We start from the raw sequence: 12715 nt of genomic DNA, 5'->3' as shown, positions 1-12715 counted from the left end.
TGTAATTACCGTGGAGGCTCCAGGTAATAGCCCCTTGATGAGCCCCTTGGAGAGAGAAGAGTTCATGGACTTGCTCAAGGGAATGGAGGGTCCAACCCTACCAGCCCAGGGAAATTTGTCTCTAAAATCTTGCCCGTAAGGAAGAAGCACAGATTTGCCTGTCATACTTCAAATGAACCCTTGCTGCAGCGCTGCTTCCCACCGAACCAGTGATGGAGGGAGAAGCACATGGATTCCCGGTGCTGGTCCCCCAGGTGTGGGAGATGCTTTGGTTACAGCCGACGCATCCTGGGGCTCTGCTCAGAGGCATGGCCAGCAGCAAGAAATCCCTGCCCTGTGATACAGAGATGTAAGAGGTAGGGATTGATATAAAACAAGGCAGCACCAAGGTGCCTGTGTCGCACCCGATAGGGCTCTGTTTCATGGCCAGGAGTTTCACTGGGGAAATTTCCTTTAAAAAGTAAAAATTTGAGCTTCCCTGGAGTCTCCTGTCAGTCCCAGATACAATGTGCTTTTCTCCAAAGCTGGGAAAGCCTTTATACTGCAGAGCAAAAAAACCTTCACCAGTGTTAAATGTACCAAGAGGCTTTTTTTGCTCTTGAGCAAAAATTAGCGATTCAGAGAGCGGTGGGGAGCACAAAAGTCTTGGCATGTGGCAGGGGAGGTGTGCCACACCTATTCCTGCTTGTTTAGGAAGCTGGAGAAAAGTGAATTGCACACGCACAAGTGTGTGCATGGGGTTGTGTGTGTACCAAGGCAGCAAATCCCCAAGGAATGTCACGCTTTTGGGGAGACGCAAACCAGCTTTGCTTCGCGATATAGGGGTAGTCGGTGCTCATGGTCCCGGCTACAAAATGGGCCATAACTCTGTTAATGAAGTTGCATTGATTAGAGTTTAATTAATCATTCAGCCTGTGCACCTCCTGCAGACACAGTGCCAGTTCACAAGCACCGTGGCTCAAATCCAACACTGGCTGAGCAAAAAAATGTGTAAGCTAAATATCTGATCGCGACTCCATCGTTTTCTGATCCCATCACCTACATTCAGAATAAAATTTAAAGGGCTTAAAAGATTTGTGTGTAGCTGTGCTTGGAAGAGAGCTGATACCATCTGAGACTGCAATTATTTATTCTCCTTTATCATACAACGTGCAACATATGGGCCCCTCTCTCCACCGCAGATGACTAAATGATGGCATCTGGTACTCTATTATATTGCAAGTGTAAAGCAAATGAGAAAAGATCCCCTTCAAACAGCACTTCGCTATTGTCACAAAGGCGCTCTTGATATTTTCATTCCAAAGTGCTGCTTTGCTGACTTTCAAAACCATCCCATTCGGGCATGTTTCTTGGAGGATGCTGAGATTGCTGGGAACTGGAGTTTTTTTTCCCTTAATGCCTCAGCTGGTCCCCACAGATGGGATCCCTCCATCACCTGCTGCATCTTCGCACCTGGTGTGGATATTGTCTGTTCTTCAGACTGGACCCGCTGAGCACAGAGATCAGTGTGTATCGCTCCGAGCAGCTGAATAGCTCTCGCTGCTGTTGTTTTTCAAAGCAGCTTGAGCAGCAGCATGGATTTAGGCAGATTTTGGGAATGCCAGAGCTCATGTCCCTCAGTGAGCGGCCTGGGCACCCATGGGCGATGCCAGCTCTGGCATTCATAGCGTCCTGTTTCTTTGCACGTGCAGACCAGGACGCGGAGGCGCTGAGCAGACCGACCACGCAGATCTGCTGTGGCTGAACATCACTGCAAAAGTTTCTGTCTCATTGGCACTTGAGACCAGGGATGATGCTCACAGGAGCCAAGGAAGGGAGTTGGTGATTTCCAGCTGGTGGGGGAAGCAGAGCCAAAGAGGGTTCACCATCACATGGAGACCCCCTTCACCCCTGTGCAAGCAGGGTCTGAGCTTTTCTCAGGTCTATCCTTGGGGTCATGCGAGGGAAGACCTTGAACTATCATCTCATCATGAGGAGGACCTGTGGCTCATCTAGAAGATGGGTATGTCACAGTGCTGCCACGTCCATGGTTCCAGCTGGTCTGGTAAAGCGTGCAGCAGCCTGTTAGAGAAGTAACTGGGAAGCAGTATAGTGCCCATAGATAGATGCAGCAAGCAAAGTGCTGGAATAAGCAAAGTGCCTCTGGATTCCTGGATGGGAACTGTTCATGGCAAAATTGTTCCTAGAGAAGGAATTACTTTGGCTTGGCTGAGTTGAGACCTTGTCCAGCCCCACAGGGCAGGAAGCCTGGCATCTTCCCCAAACTCTCCTTTAGCTTCCAGGTTTCATGCCCCTCCAAGGCAGACTGTTCCCATATCCGACTGTCCTCACCACAAAACATGTTCATCCCAACATCTCATCTTTTTCTTCCTGTCTGCAATTTAAGCCCATTATGGGTTTTTAACGTCTGAGTGGTTCATAAGTCTAAGGCACAGGGAGGTTTTTTTACCAGCGTCGCAGCACTGCAAGCTGGTGCACAAGGTGAACATCTTTTCACAGGGTGCTTTGGAGAGCTGGAGCTCTGCTCTCACAGGAGATCTCATGGGGAAGACCTAGAGCAGAGCATGGATTCCAAACGGCTCACACCATGGTAGTTTTGTTGTAGTTACCCCAGGTCCATGTCTGAAGGATTCATGGGGTCGTTATTTATCCAATAGCATCTGCAATGTGCCTCCACTTTGTGGGTCTTCTCTTTTCTCCTCCCTTTCCCACATGACTCCAGAAGAAACCCGAAACAAGCACTGCGGAGCCTTGCCACTAGATCCTAGGCTCACAGTCCATCAACATATGTTTACATATTTATTTTAGGATGTGATTAATGTTACTACAGTTTTTAAAGGAATGTTTTTGTTCAGCCAGTGTGCTTTGCCAGCACAAAACGTTCTGTGTTTGGAGCAAAGCACAGCAAATTGGACGCTGCTTTAAAACAGAAAGAAGGAGGGGTTAGGGGAATGCTATTTTCTGCTCTCTAGCAAAGAGTAGTATAGAGCATTTAGCAAAGATAAAGAGAAACAGGAAGGGCTGCCAAGCTGCAGACAGAAGAGGAACAAGGTAGATTTGGCCGTGGGGGTCAGAGAGTGACTGTTTTTCCTCCAGCATGTTCCGGGCTCTGAATTAAGGTTTCTGTGGTGGATTGTGGAGTCCTGCTTATATTATCTCTGCATTTGTATTAAATAAAGCGGTAACAGCAGAAGGGTTTGCATTGCACTAGCACTGAGCAGAGCAACTTATGGGCCTCACATGAGGTGATGTGCAAATGGGGGAGAAGACGACAGGTTCCTCATCATCATGGGGTGCGAGGAGGGCGGATAGCGTGTATCCAGCTCCACAGGGCTCTCCCTGAGCATGGGTGTTTGGAAAAGGACATGATTGACTTGTCTGCCTTCTCCAAGGCTGCAGCAAGGTACTGCTCTGCAGCCCAGCACCATCTCCCACGGCAGCACCGCTCTGAGCAGAGCCATCCCTCCATTCCCCTTCTTAAAACCATCATTAAAATTGTGCTCTGGGGGCTCCTCTGTGGCAAGAGGAGGGAGATGCTGCGCCCCACTCCTCGCTGCTGGTCCCCAGCGTCCCCTGACACCTCGCTCCTCCCTCTCTTGCAGCTGACGTACCTGCCTCCGCCGTGGGGTGAATGTCGCTCGTCGGATATGGGCTTAGACTTCTTTCCCGTTTACAGTATCACGGCTTGCAGGATCGACTGCGAGACCCGGTATATTGTGGAAAACTGCAACTGCAAAATGGTTCACATGCCAGGTTAGTGTGCCGGGGGGGGCAGGGACTCCCTTCCTCCATCCAGCCTGGGTCATTAAGGGTTAATGAGTTGGAAAGGGACCAGGGATTACAGGAGCTGGGAATACCTTTCCCTAAGGAAAGAAGGATGCTAATAGCCTTTGCAAAATGCCCTGAAATAGGGGCAAGAAATGGCAGAGGGACATGGGTCTGATTTCCTCTTATTTAGCCCCAGTTAACACCCCTGGGTGGTATTTCCAGCAGCCCCCTCCTCGGTTTGTAAGAAAAGGCCCCCGCGGCAGGCAAAGGTGGGGCAGATGCTGCAATATCCCTGCTGCCCATCCCCAACCTGGGTTCATTTTGCTAACGGGACGTCCTTGTGGTCCCCGCGGAGAGCCCAGCGGTCCGCAGCTCCCTTGCAGCAGCGGTGGCTGATGCCCACTGATGGATGTGTCCTCTCCATGCAGGGGATGCTCCTTTCTGTACCCCGGAGCAGTATAAGGAATGCGCAGAGCCTGCGCTCGGTGAGTACCAAGAGATATATCCCTGGGTACCACGGGTGTCCCAAGCTGAAGGGACTTCCAGCAGCCTGCATCCTCCTGGCTGGCACGACTGGGGTGATCTAGAGCAGCTGCAACCTGGTGATGGGTTTTAGTGAGACCCAACTTGTTGGGAAGGGCTGGGTGCACCCTGGGATAAAGTTTCTTCTGGTTCTACATGGGGCATGGGGCTCCGTCGGCGCAGAAACCCTCAGGATAACGGGCACCCCTGGATATGGAGGAGGGGAGCACCTCTGAGTCTGGGTTTGAGTCTGGATTTGGGATAGAGGGACCTGTTCTAGGTCTGGATTTAGGAGACTCAATCACTACAAGTTCCCTGAGCAGATGCTGGTAACAGAATGTAGCCTCCAGCAAAAGGCCTCTCTCCAAGATGGTGGGGATGGCCATGGAATGAAGCGGGAGAGAAATAGCCGGGACTGGGTTTCCTGCAATTCCTCTGAGATGTGACTCCTCGGCCCCTCTCTGCGTGGCATAACCTCTGCTCCCACATCTGCTGCATGTCCCTGACTCCGTGAGATCTAACTATGTGACCTTCTCCAGGTTTGCTTGCTGAAAAGGACAGCAATTACTGCATCTGCAGGACACCTTGTAACTTGACCAGATACAACAAAGAGCTCTCCATGGTCAAGATTCCCAGCAAGACCTCGGCCAAGTACCTGGAGAAGAAGTTCAACAAGTCGGAAAAATATATCTCGTGAGTGTTGCAGAAAACACATCTCCTTTGCTTTATGAGGGGAAAGTGTCTGTAAAGCCCCATTGGCTGTTTAAACCAGCCTGTGCTAAGACCAGACCTTGCCAATGCCTCCATCACCAAACAGAGGTATGTCTTCCAGGGTGAAACCCTTGAAGAGATGAGGTGTAGGTTGCTTTCTTTTCAGTAGATGTGTTTCCAGACAACTGTATGTTCCACCCCTGGCCTTGTCTTCATAAGCATACTCCATACCCACCAAAAAAAGTGCAAAATCTCCTCTTATTTTGACAGGGAAGCCCAGTCTTGCTGGCCCTGTCTGAGATATGGCTGCTCTCTACCTAAGTCTGGGCTGTGGACCTCAGGCAGCCGCTGTCTTGGACCTCTCCGAGCCCTGGACACATTATTGCCTTGTGGAGGCAGCAAGAGTTATTCCATATTAAGCATCCTTTGGACTCTTGCTGTTATCATCAAAGTGAGATCCAGAGCTCAGATCATGAGAGATCTTGGAGAAACATTTTCCAGCTTCTGCTAAGGTTGCCAGGGTCCTGACAGTTCCCTATGGTCTTGGTCTCCAGGAGGTCCAAATGTCTGTGGGTTGCTGATGGACCCCAGAAAGAGAACAGTCAGGACAGAGAGGGGAATAAAGCCCCAAAGTCCCTTTTTTTTCTTCTTGTCCCAAAGCACACGAGGCCACTGGTGGCTGATGGGCTGATGCTGTTGTCCTCTTTCTACAGAGAGAATATTCTTGTGCTGGACATATTTTTTGAAGCACTCAACTATGAGACAATTGAGCAGAAGAAAGCCTATGAAGTGGCAGCCTTACTTGGTAAGGAGAGATCAGGAGTGCAATTTGATGTCTGTGTGAGCCTGTGCAGGAGTCCATGTGTGTTTATGGGACAGACAGATGCTATGAGTGGGTGCACAGCTTATGTGCATTGCCTTGAAAATCCCAGCAAGGTCCAGGCACCTTTCTGGCCAGCATGCTTTCAACGCCATCTCTTATTTTCCTTCTAACACCAAGCCATCCCAGGAATGTCCCAGGGACCACAGCTAGTCCATGTGTCACCTGTGAAAGATTAACATGAGCTGCTCCATCTCTGCTTGCTACCAGAGCCCTATTATTTGGAAATCCCGAGGTGGAGTGGGTGATGGGTGCTCTCTGTGGTGCCCCCCATGCTGGAAGGGCAGTGTGTGGAGGACAGCTCTTAAAACCATCTGCCCATCACCTCTTACATGCTCCAAATCCATCCTCCTTTCCAGCCAGGCCAGCCAGGACCCTGAGCTCTTTGCTTTTGGCTGGTGCCCCATAGCTTGATGGAGAACCTGGAGGAGCTGTTGGGTTGCTCAGCCTCAAACTGGGTCAAGCTTTGTGGGTGCCGGCTACAGATTTGGGTGCTTGCGACCCATTGGGTTTGGGGGTGGAGGTGTTTGGTCAGGAGAAGCAAGCATGCTCTGTGCCCATGCTCAGCCCCGCCATGTGCCACCCCGAATCCCCAAATCCCTCCTGGGATGCAGAGAACAATCAGCACCTTCATTTGAAAGCTGGAGCCGGGCCATCCCGCAGAGCCAGACGCTGCGAGCGTGCCCCGGGATGGGGACACTGTAGGGAGCAGACCACCCACCTCCCATTGGGTGCCCCCACGTCACCCCGCAGTGATAGCTCTGCAGAACATACATGCTGTGAGCCCTTCTGCTCCTGTTGTGGGTTCCCCAAGAGTGCTACGGCAAGGAAGAGGAGGCTGGTGATGAAGCCTCTTTGACACAAGCCTCCTTATTTGTACAACCTTGTATGACCCTTGTTCCCAGGGCACTGCGGGCTTTGGGCAGAGTCTCATCTTCCCCCAGTCCTCAGTCCCTTTTGAACCAGCACTTTGCCCCCAAGCACCTTTTTTCCTCTTTCTTCTGTCTCTGTCTCATGGACAGCCCCAGCAAAGGTCCCGTAGCCCCTCCACCCGCAGGTGACTTTGCTCTGGGGAGCAACGCAGTTGAACCATGGGTGTTCTGCAGTAAAATCCATGAGGTTTGTCTTCCCTGAAGCACACGGTTTGACATAGCACAGCATCTCATGTCAGCAGTTATCTTCCCAGCAGATTCCTGGAAGTCTCCTCTCCCCGTGGTGCCTCCTCCGCAGCCCTTCCCCAGCCCTGGGGGACTCAAGCAGAGACAGCCTTGAGAAGCTCCCCTAAAAAAGCAGGCCATGTCCCTTTCCTCTTTTTGGCAGGTTTGGGTTTTTTCTTGGCTCCAGGGGACGTTACCTAATTCTTCTCCAGCATCTTTCTCCTTTCCCCACCCAGTTTGGGAATTGGGCTTTGGGATTCCTGGGATAAAGCCTGCCATCTAACTCTGACAGATGGCTTCCTCGGATACCAGCATGCGGTATTGCATCCTCATTAGGCTTCCAGCTGATGGCCTCGTTAGCAGGAGAAATGCTTTGGTGGCCGGCAACATCCTTCCTGGGATGCTTTTCATGGCGTTAGAGCTGTTGGTGTTTCTGGGGGTCATCCCTCGCATTTCCCCACTCTTCAGGGACGGTAGCTCCCAGGGCAGCTGCACCACGGGTGCCTCTAAGAGCTTTTACCCCGGGGGTAAAAACCATCCACGTGTTGTTCTCTCTCCTAGGTGACATTGGAGGCCAGATGGGGCTATTTATCGGTGCTAGCATCCTCACTATACTAGAGCTCTTCGATTATATATACGAGGTAAGACCCTCGCCCTTCGCCTTGTTCCTCCGGCAGGGTGTGGGTTTGCCAGACTTGACACCAGGCTGGGGTGGTTGCAGACCAGGAACCTCCATGCCCACTGTGCCCACATGGATTATTAATTTTAATTAATGATACTATATAATTAATGCTCCACAATAGTGCTAAATAGTCGGTCACGGCTCTGTAGTGTGGTGCAGAGGTCTCTGCATCAGCAAGTGCTCTCCATGGTGGGGGGGGGGCTGGCATGCAGCCATGGCATGGCATAGCCAGGTTCGCTTGGCACCCTGCCTCTGCTAATGAGGTTTGCTTCTTGCTTAGGCTAATTAAGCACCACCTTCATGTGGCTGTGCTGCTTCCCACCCTGAAGCTTGCACTGCCTGGGGTGCTGGCTGGAGACCTGCTGCTGCACCCTCCTGTCCCCATCCCCAGCTGGACTTCTCCCAGCAGCACGCTGTTATCATCTTCTCATAAAAACACCTTTAATTAATGCCCGCGTCCCAGTCCAGCCATCAGGCGGGAGAAGCAGCAAGGCCAGACCTTGTACCGCTGCCGGGGGGTGGAAAAACCCCAGTCCCTGTTATCTGCTGTCTGCAGCTCTGCCAGCAGCCCTGGAGCAAGGAGCTTTCTAGGAAGCACCGAGACGAGTTCGAGCGTGGTCCCGTGGCTCCACGGTGGCCGAGAGCAGCTGCTCCAGAGAAAAATGCAAGCCCTCTTTAATGGGAATTATTGCAATAAGCAGTCCGGAGAGGATGTTGCTTTCTGGCAGCCCTCCCTCCTCCTGCCCTCCAGCAGCAGAGTGACAACCCTTATATATTTTTAATCTCTTTTTGCCTAAGCAAGTTCCCCCAGTGAACGCTGATCTCAGCCCAGCAGCACAGCTCAGCATCTCCTTTTCTATGCCACAGTGCCAACAGGGGCCTCGGCAGTCCCATGCCGTCACAGCCTGCCTGCGGGCATCGTCCCTCCAGCATCCTCCACCACTGCCCCTGCGAGTGCAGAGGCAGATTCCAGCTGCTCTCTGCACCCTCCTGCCATTTGGACTTCTTCCACTGTATTTTTTTTTAACTAAATGGGCCACGGTCCAAAATAACCCTCCCTGGAGCATCCTCCTTGCCAGTTGTTGATTTTCCTTCCCACTCTTCATCATCACATTGGAGAAGGCTTCGTGCTGGGGCTCAGGCTCATGATTTTTGTTTATAAAAGAGGAATTGAGGCAGGGAGAGGGGGTGCAGCTGGATGCACGCCACCGAGGAGCAACCTATTTGCACGAAGATGACCCCAGGGACCCAAACATACAACCGTGTCCCCTGTTTTATAGCAGGAAAGAATGAGTTTATGGCTCAGGATAGTTTCAAGGAGGATGCAAACATGTATGGAGACAGGCAGTTCCCAGCAAATTTGGCGCATCCCAGCCCAAGGTCCTTTGCCCTTGTCCCCAGGAAGGTGCCTCCTGCTAATTCAACTCATCGGCTCATTGCCTGGTGATTTCAGTGCAATGGCTTTGGGTCCCCTGCACCCAAATATGCAATATCTTAGACCTGCATAGTCCAGCACTCTCATAGCCCTGTCTCAGCCCTGTATCGTGATGGGGCCAGGGATTTTTAATCCTGTGAGATATTGCAGTCGGGGGTCGTTAATGGCTGTTGCATTAATGTGTGCCAAGCCAGGTGGGTGCACAGGGATGTCAGGCAACCACGGTCTCTGCTCCGAGCTCGCTGGGCATCTTGAAAAAACCTCTTAATGTTATTAAAGTTGGGATGCTGGCTTTACATTTTAAGAGAGTCACTCCCCATCACAGTCCCTTCTGGGCAGCTGTTAGCACTTGGTGGCATTATTCTGCAATAAAATATATTGAAAATTACAAGCATAAAGCTCATAATGGCTTTGGAGTGCAAACAAAACCTGCGCCTCAGTTTATATCTCAGGCTGAATGCACACAATATTTCATTAAAATTGCCTATTCCCGGCTTTCTTGGGGTTCTTTTATAAGAAGGTAATAAACCTCGCAAAGTTTGGATTTTTCTTCTGTTTTACTCCTTTGTTTGATATCTGCTTATAAAACTTGGCAAAGACTTTTCTGTTTTGTTTTTTTTTTCTTTTTTTCTTCTTCTTTTGGGGCAAACATGGCTTAAGAAAGCATCCTGTCTCCTTGTAGAGGCTCTCCATGCACACCGGGGGATGCACCAGCAGGTTCACCCAGCTATGCCCTACCTGGGGCATCTTCATGGTCACCCATGACAGATATTTAACCTCCACCAGACAGGGAGAAAAGGAATAAAATGTCTTAAAGGTTGCCTAATATACATGGTTGATCTAATCTGCTCCGGATTTCATCAAGGTGGGGTTCAGCGCACCTCAAACTCATTGCGTTTTCAACCAAAGCATTTGTAAACTTTTTGAGATTGCCAGCAAACCGATACAACTATTCTCTTCCGGTGGGTTAGCCAAAGTCGGATGAAATCTTGACCTTAGAGATGGGGTTTTTGCATCGTCCACTCAGCGCAATCCTCTTCTTGGTCCTGCCCCAGGGCAGAGTTGTGCTCCTGGGCTCATCAGGGTCCTGAATCCCCAGCACACATCTCTGCATGCCAGCCAGCATCCACTTTGCTTCCTTAGGAACTGACCCAATTTTTCACGTTTTTAGGTTTCTTCTTTTTTTTTTTTCTTTTCCCCAATGGATTTTTTTCAGAAAAACACTTACTTTTCAACCTTTCTGGAATTTCCCTTGAAAATACATTCTTCAGCAGCAGTGTCTTACATAGCTGGCATTTTTCAGTAAACCCCCAAATATATTTAAGAACACGAGTTTTGGGGTGGTTTTTTTCCATGGGAAGAATTCAGTTTTGACACATGGGGTGGTTTTCTTGGAAAGATTGTCTCCTTCTCCATACCCTTTGGAGGGTGTCCTCCAAACCCAGTGCGTCCCCTGGGGCCGTGCCCCCGGCTCCATTGGGTGAGGCTGCTCCGTGCCTCGTGGATGCACGGCAGATGTCTTGCCTATTCCTGCCCACCTTAACCCAACCTCCCTCTTTTGCAGCTGATCAAGGAGAAATTATTAGACCTACTTGGAAAAGAGGAAGAGGAAGGGAGCCATGACGAAAATGTGGTAAGGAGCCCCATTGGGAGACAAGAGGAAATTTCCCTGCGGTCAGCTCCGTAGGCAAGCGAAGTCGCTCAATGCAGATGCAGCGTTCAGCCTTGGCTTGAGTTGTTTCCGAAGGATTGATGCTATGGCTTGGCCAAAGAAAGGAGCTAGCGGTTGGGGAGGGACAGGGAGCGCCCAGCGGCCCCGGGGTAACCCTGTCCCCCGCTCTCCGTCCGCAGAGCACTTGTGACCCCATGCCAAATCATTCGGAAACCATCAGCCACACTGTGAACGTGCCACTGCAGGCCACCCTGGGAACGCTGGAGGAGATTGCCTGCTGACACCGTCCGACCGCTCCACAGTGCCAACACCTAAGGAAGGAAAACTGCACAGGAAAGCAGGGACCGAGCTCAGGTTTGCAACGGGGGCAAAAAAAAATAAAATTTAAAAAAATATATTTAAAAAAAAGGAAGAAAATCGCTATGCATTAAAAAAAATAAATATATATATTATATATATACTCTGCCAAAACCAAGCGAGAGGCGCCTTGGACTTGACTTGTGTTGTCCTTTCCTGTGGGGGGGTTGTCTTCAAGATGTGAAGGCAGCAGCTCATTTTTGAACTGTACAAAACAAAGAGACCACCACCACCACCAAAAACAAAACCGAAGCCCCGCCATTTCACATACTGCCAAATGTATAAAGCACTTGCATGCCAGTTCTTTTTATGGCAATATATTCCTATCTGTCTTTATAAGCTCTGTTCCTCTTTACAGTCTCTGATTTTCACTACAAGAAGGAACTCGCGGGCCCAGCCATCCCCTGAAATCACCATTACTAACGTCGTAGGCTGAATTAGAATAAAGAAACAAAAAGTCGCAGCTCTTGGATTCTTCTTACGTTCTTGTCCTTCGTGTCAGTCTGTGATGAATCTTAAGCTAAGCCGGGTCCCCCAAGGCCGGGCCACCGCCGGGGCTCCTCAGCGCTACCAGTCACCCCAAGGTGAGCATCCCTGGAGAGGGGCCGGACCGGGTGGCTCTCGGTGGATCATCCCCCCTGGCTGCTGTGTCGTGCTCCTCCATCTGCAGTGCCTGGATAGTCCGTCTGCGGCGGGTGGGCATGGGGTGGTGGGTTTCTTTAATTTTTTTAAATTTTTTAAATTTTTTTTTTTAATTTTTTATTTTTTCCCGTTAATGGATTCTGTGCTTTCTCCTCGTTCTCATGACTGATATTAAAGCTGGTCTTGTGGAAATGGCCGGGCTGTGTCATTTCTGCCTTGCCCCCCACCCCAAGCTGGAGCCCCTGGCACAGCCTCAGCACAGGGTGAGGGGCAGATGCCAGGACAAGCCCATCCCGGGGGCTGCCTGGGGCCATTCCTCACCCCTTGCCCCCCCCTTTACCCCTTCCACCACATCCTCACACACCTCCTGATGGGGTGGGCATGATGCCGTGGCCGTGCTCAGCCTCTCGTGCTCAGCTGCATCCCCATCTGCTCCATGATGGTGGGGCCAGCTCGGATGTTGTGCATTGTGGTCATCTCTTGGAGTCTCATTTATTAGCAACCAGGAGTTTAAGTAGAACTGAATCAAAATGATGCTGCTTTACCCCAATAAAGAGAGAAGGCAAGTTTCCTGGAGCTCCAAACCCTGCTGGTTTTGTAGCCTGGAGGCACGGGAGCAGGATGTGATGTGTGGGTGTGTTTGCACCTCTGCTCATGGCTGGCTGCTGCTGAATGGCCAGTGACCATCACCAGTGTGGTGGCCACAGCGAGGAGAATCACAACTGGGCTGTGAAAAGGTGTTTTGGGAGAGCTCATGGAGTCCCAAACGTTGGGAGGGCATTAAACCAGCCACAGGGAGTGGAGGTCAGCCCAGATTTACCCACAGGGGATGCTGCAGATGGGAGGTGTGTTGGGGTCTGCAGCCAGCTGAGGGACTGAGGACATCCCT

General features: G+C 50.8%; 1 protein-coding gene across 2 annotated transcripts in view; it reads left to right on the top strand.

Moving 5' to 3' along the window:
- ASIC2 (acid sensing ion channel subunit 2) overlaps positions 1 to 12021 on the top strand; it is a 523103-nt gene extending 511082 nt beyond the window's left edge. For both annotated transcript variants that reach the window (XM_052785064.1, XM_052785065.1), the window contains exons 4-11: positions 3603 to 3753; positions 4197 to 4253; positions 4830 to 4983; positions 5715 to 5806; positions 7600 to 7679; positions 10720 to 10788; positions 11007 to 11181; positions 11543 to 12021. In XM_052785064.1, the coding sequence (XP_052641024.1) occupies positions 3603 to 3753; positions 4197 to 4253; positions 4830 to 4983; positions 5715 to 5806; positions 7600 to 7679; positions 10720 to 10788; positions 11007 to 11108 (705 nt within the window). In that variant the 3' untranslated portion in view covers positions 11109 to 11181; positions 11543 to 12021. The remainder of the gene's footprint in view (positions 1 to 3602; positions 3754 to 4196; positions 4254 to 4829; positions 4984 to 5714; positions 5807 to 7599; positions 7680 to 10719; positions 10789 to 11006; positions 11182 to 11542) is intronic.
- The last annotated feature ends 694 nt before the right edge of the window (positions 12022 to 12715 follow it).

The sequence above is a fragment of the Harpia harpyja genome, chromosome 4 (genome assembly GCF_026419915.1).
Source record: "Harpia harpyja isolate bHarHar1 chromosome 4, bHarHar1 primary haplotype, whole genome shotgun sequence".
Classification (NCBI taxonomy): Eukaryota; Metazoa; Chordata; class Aves; order Accipitriformes; family Accipitridae; genus Harpia; species Harpia harpyja.
This window is presented reverse-complemented; position numbering and strand designations above follow the sequence as displayed.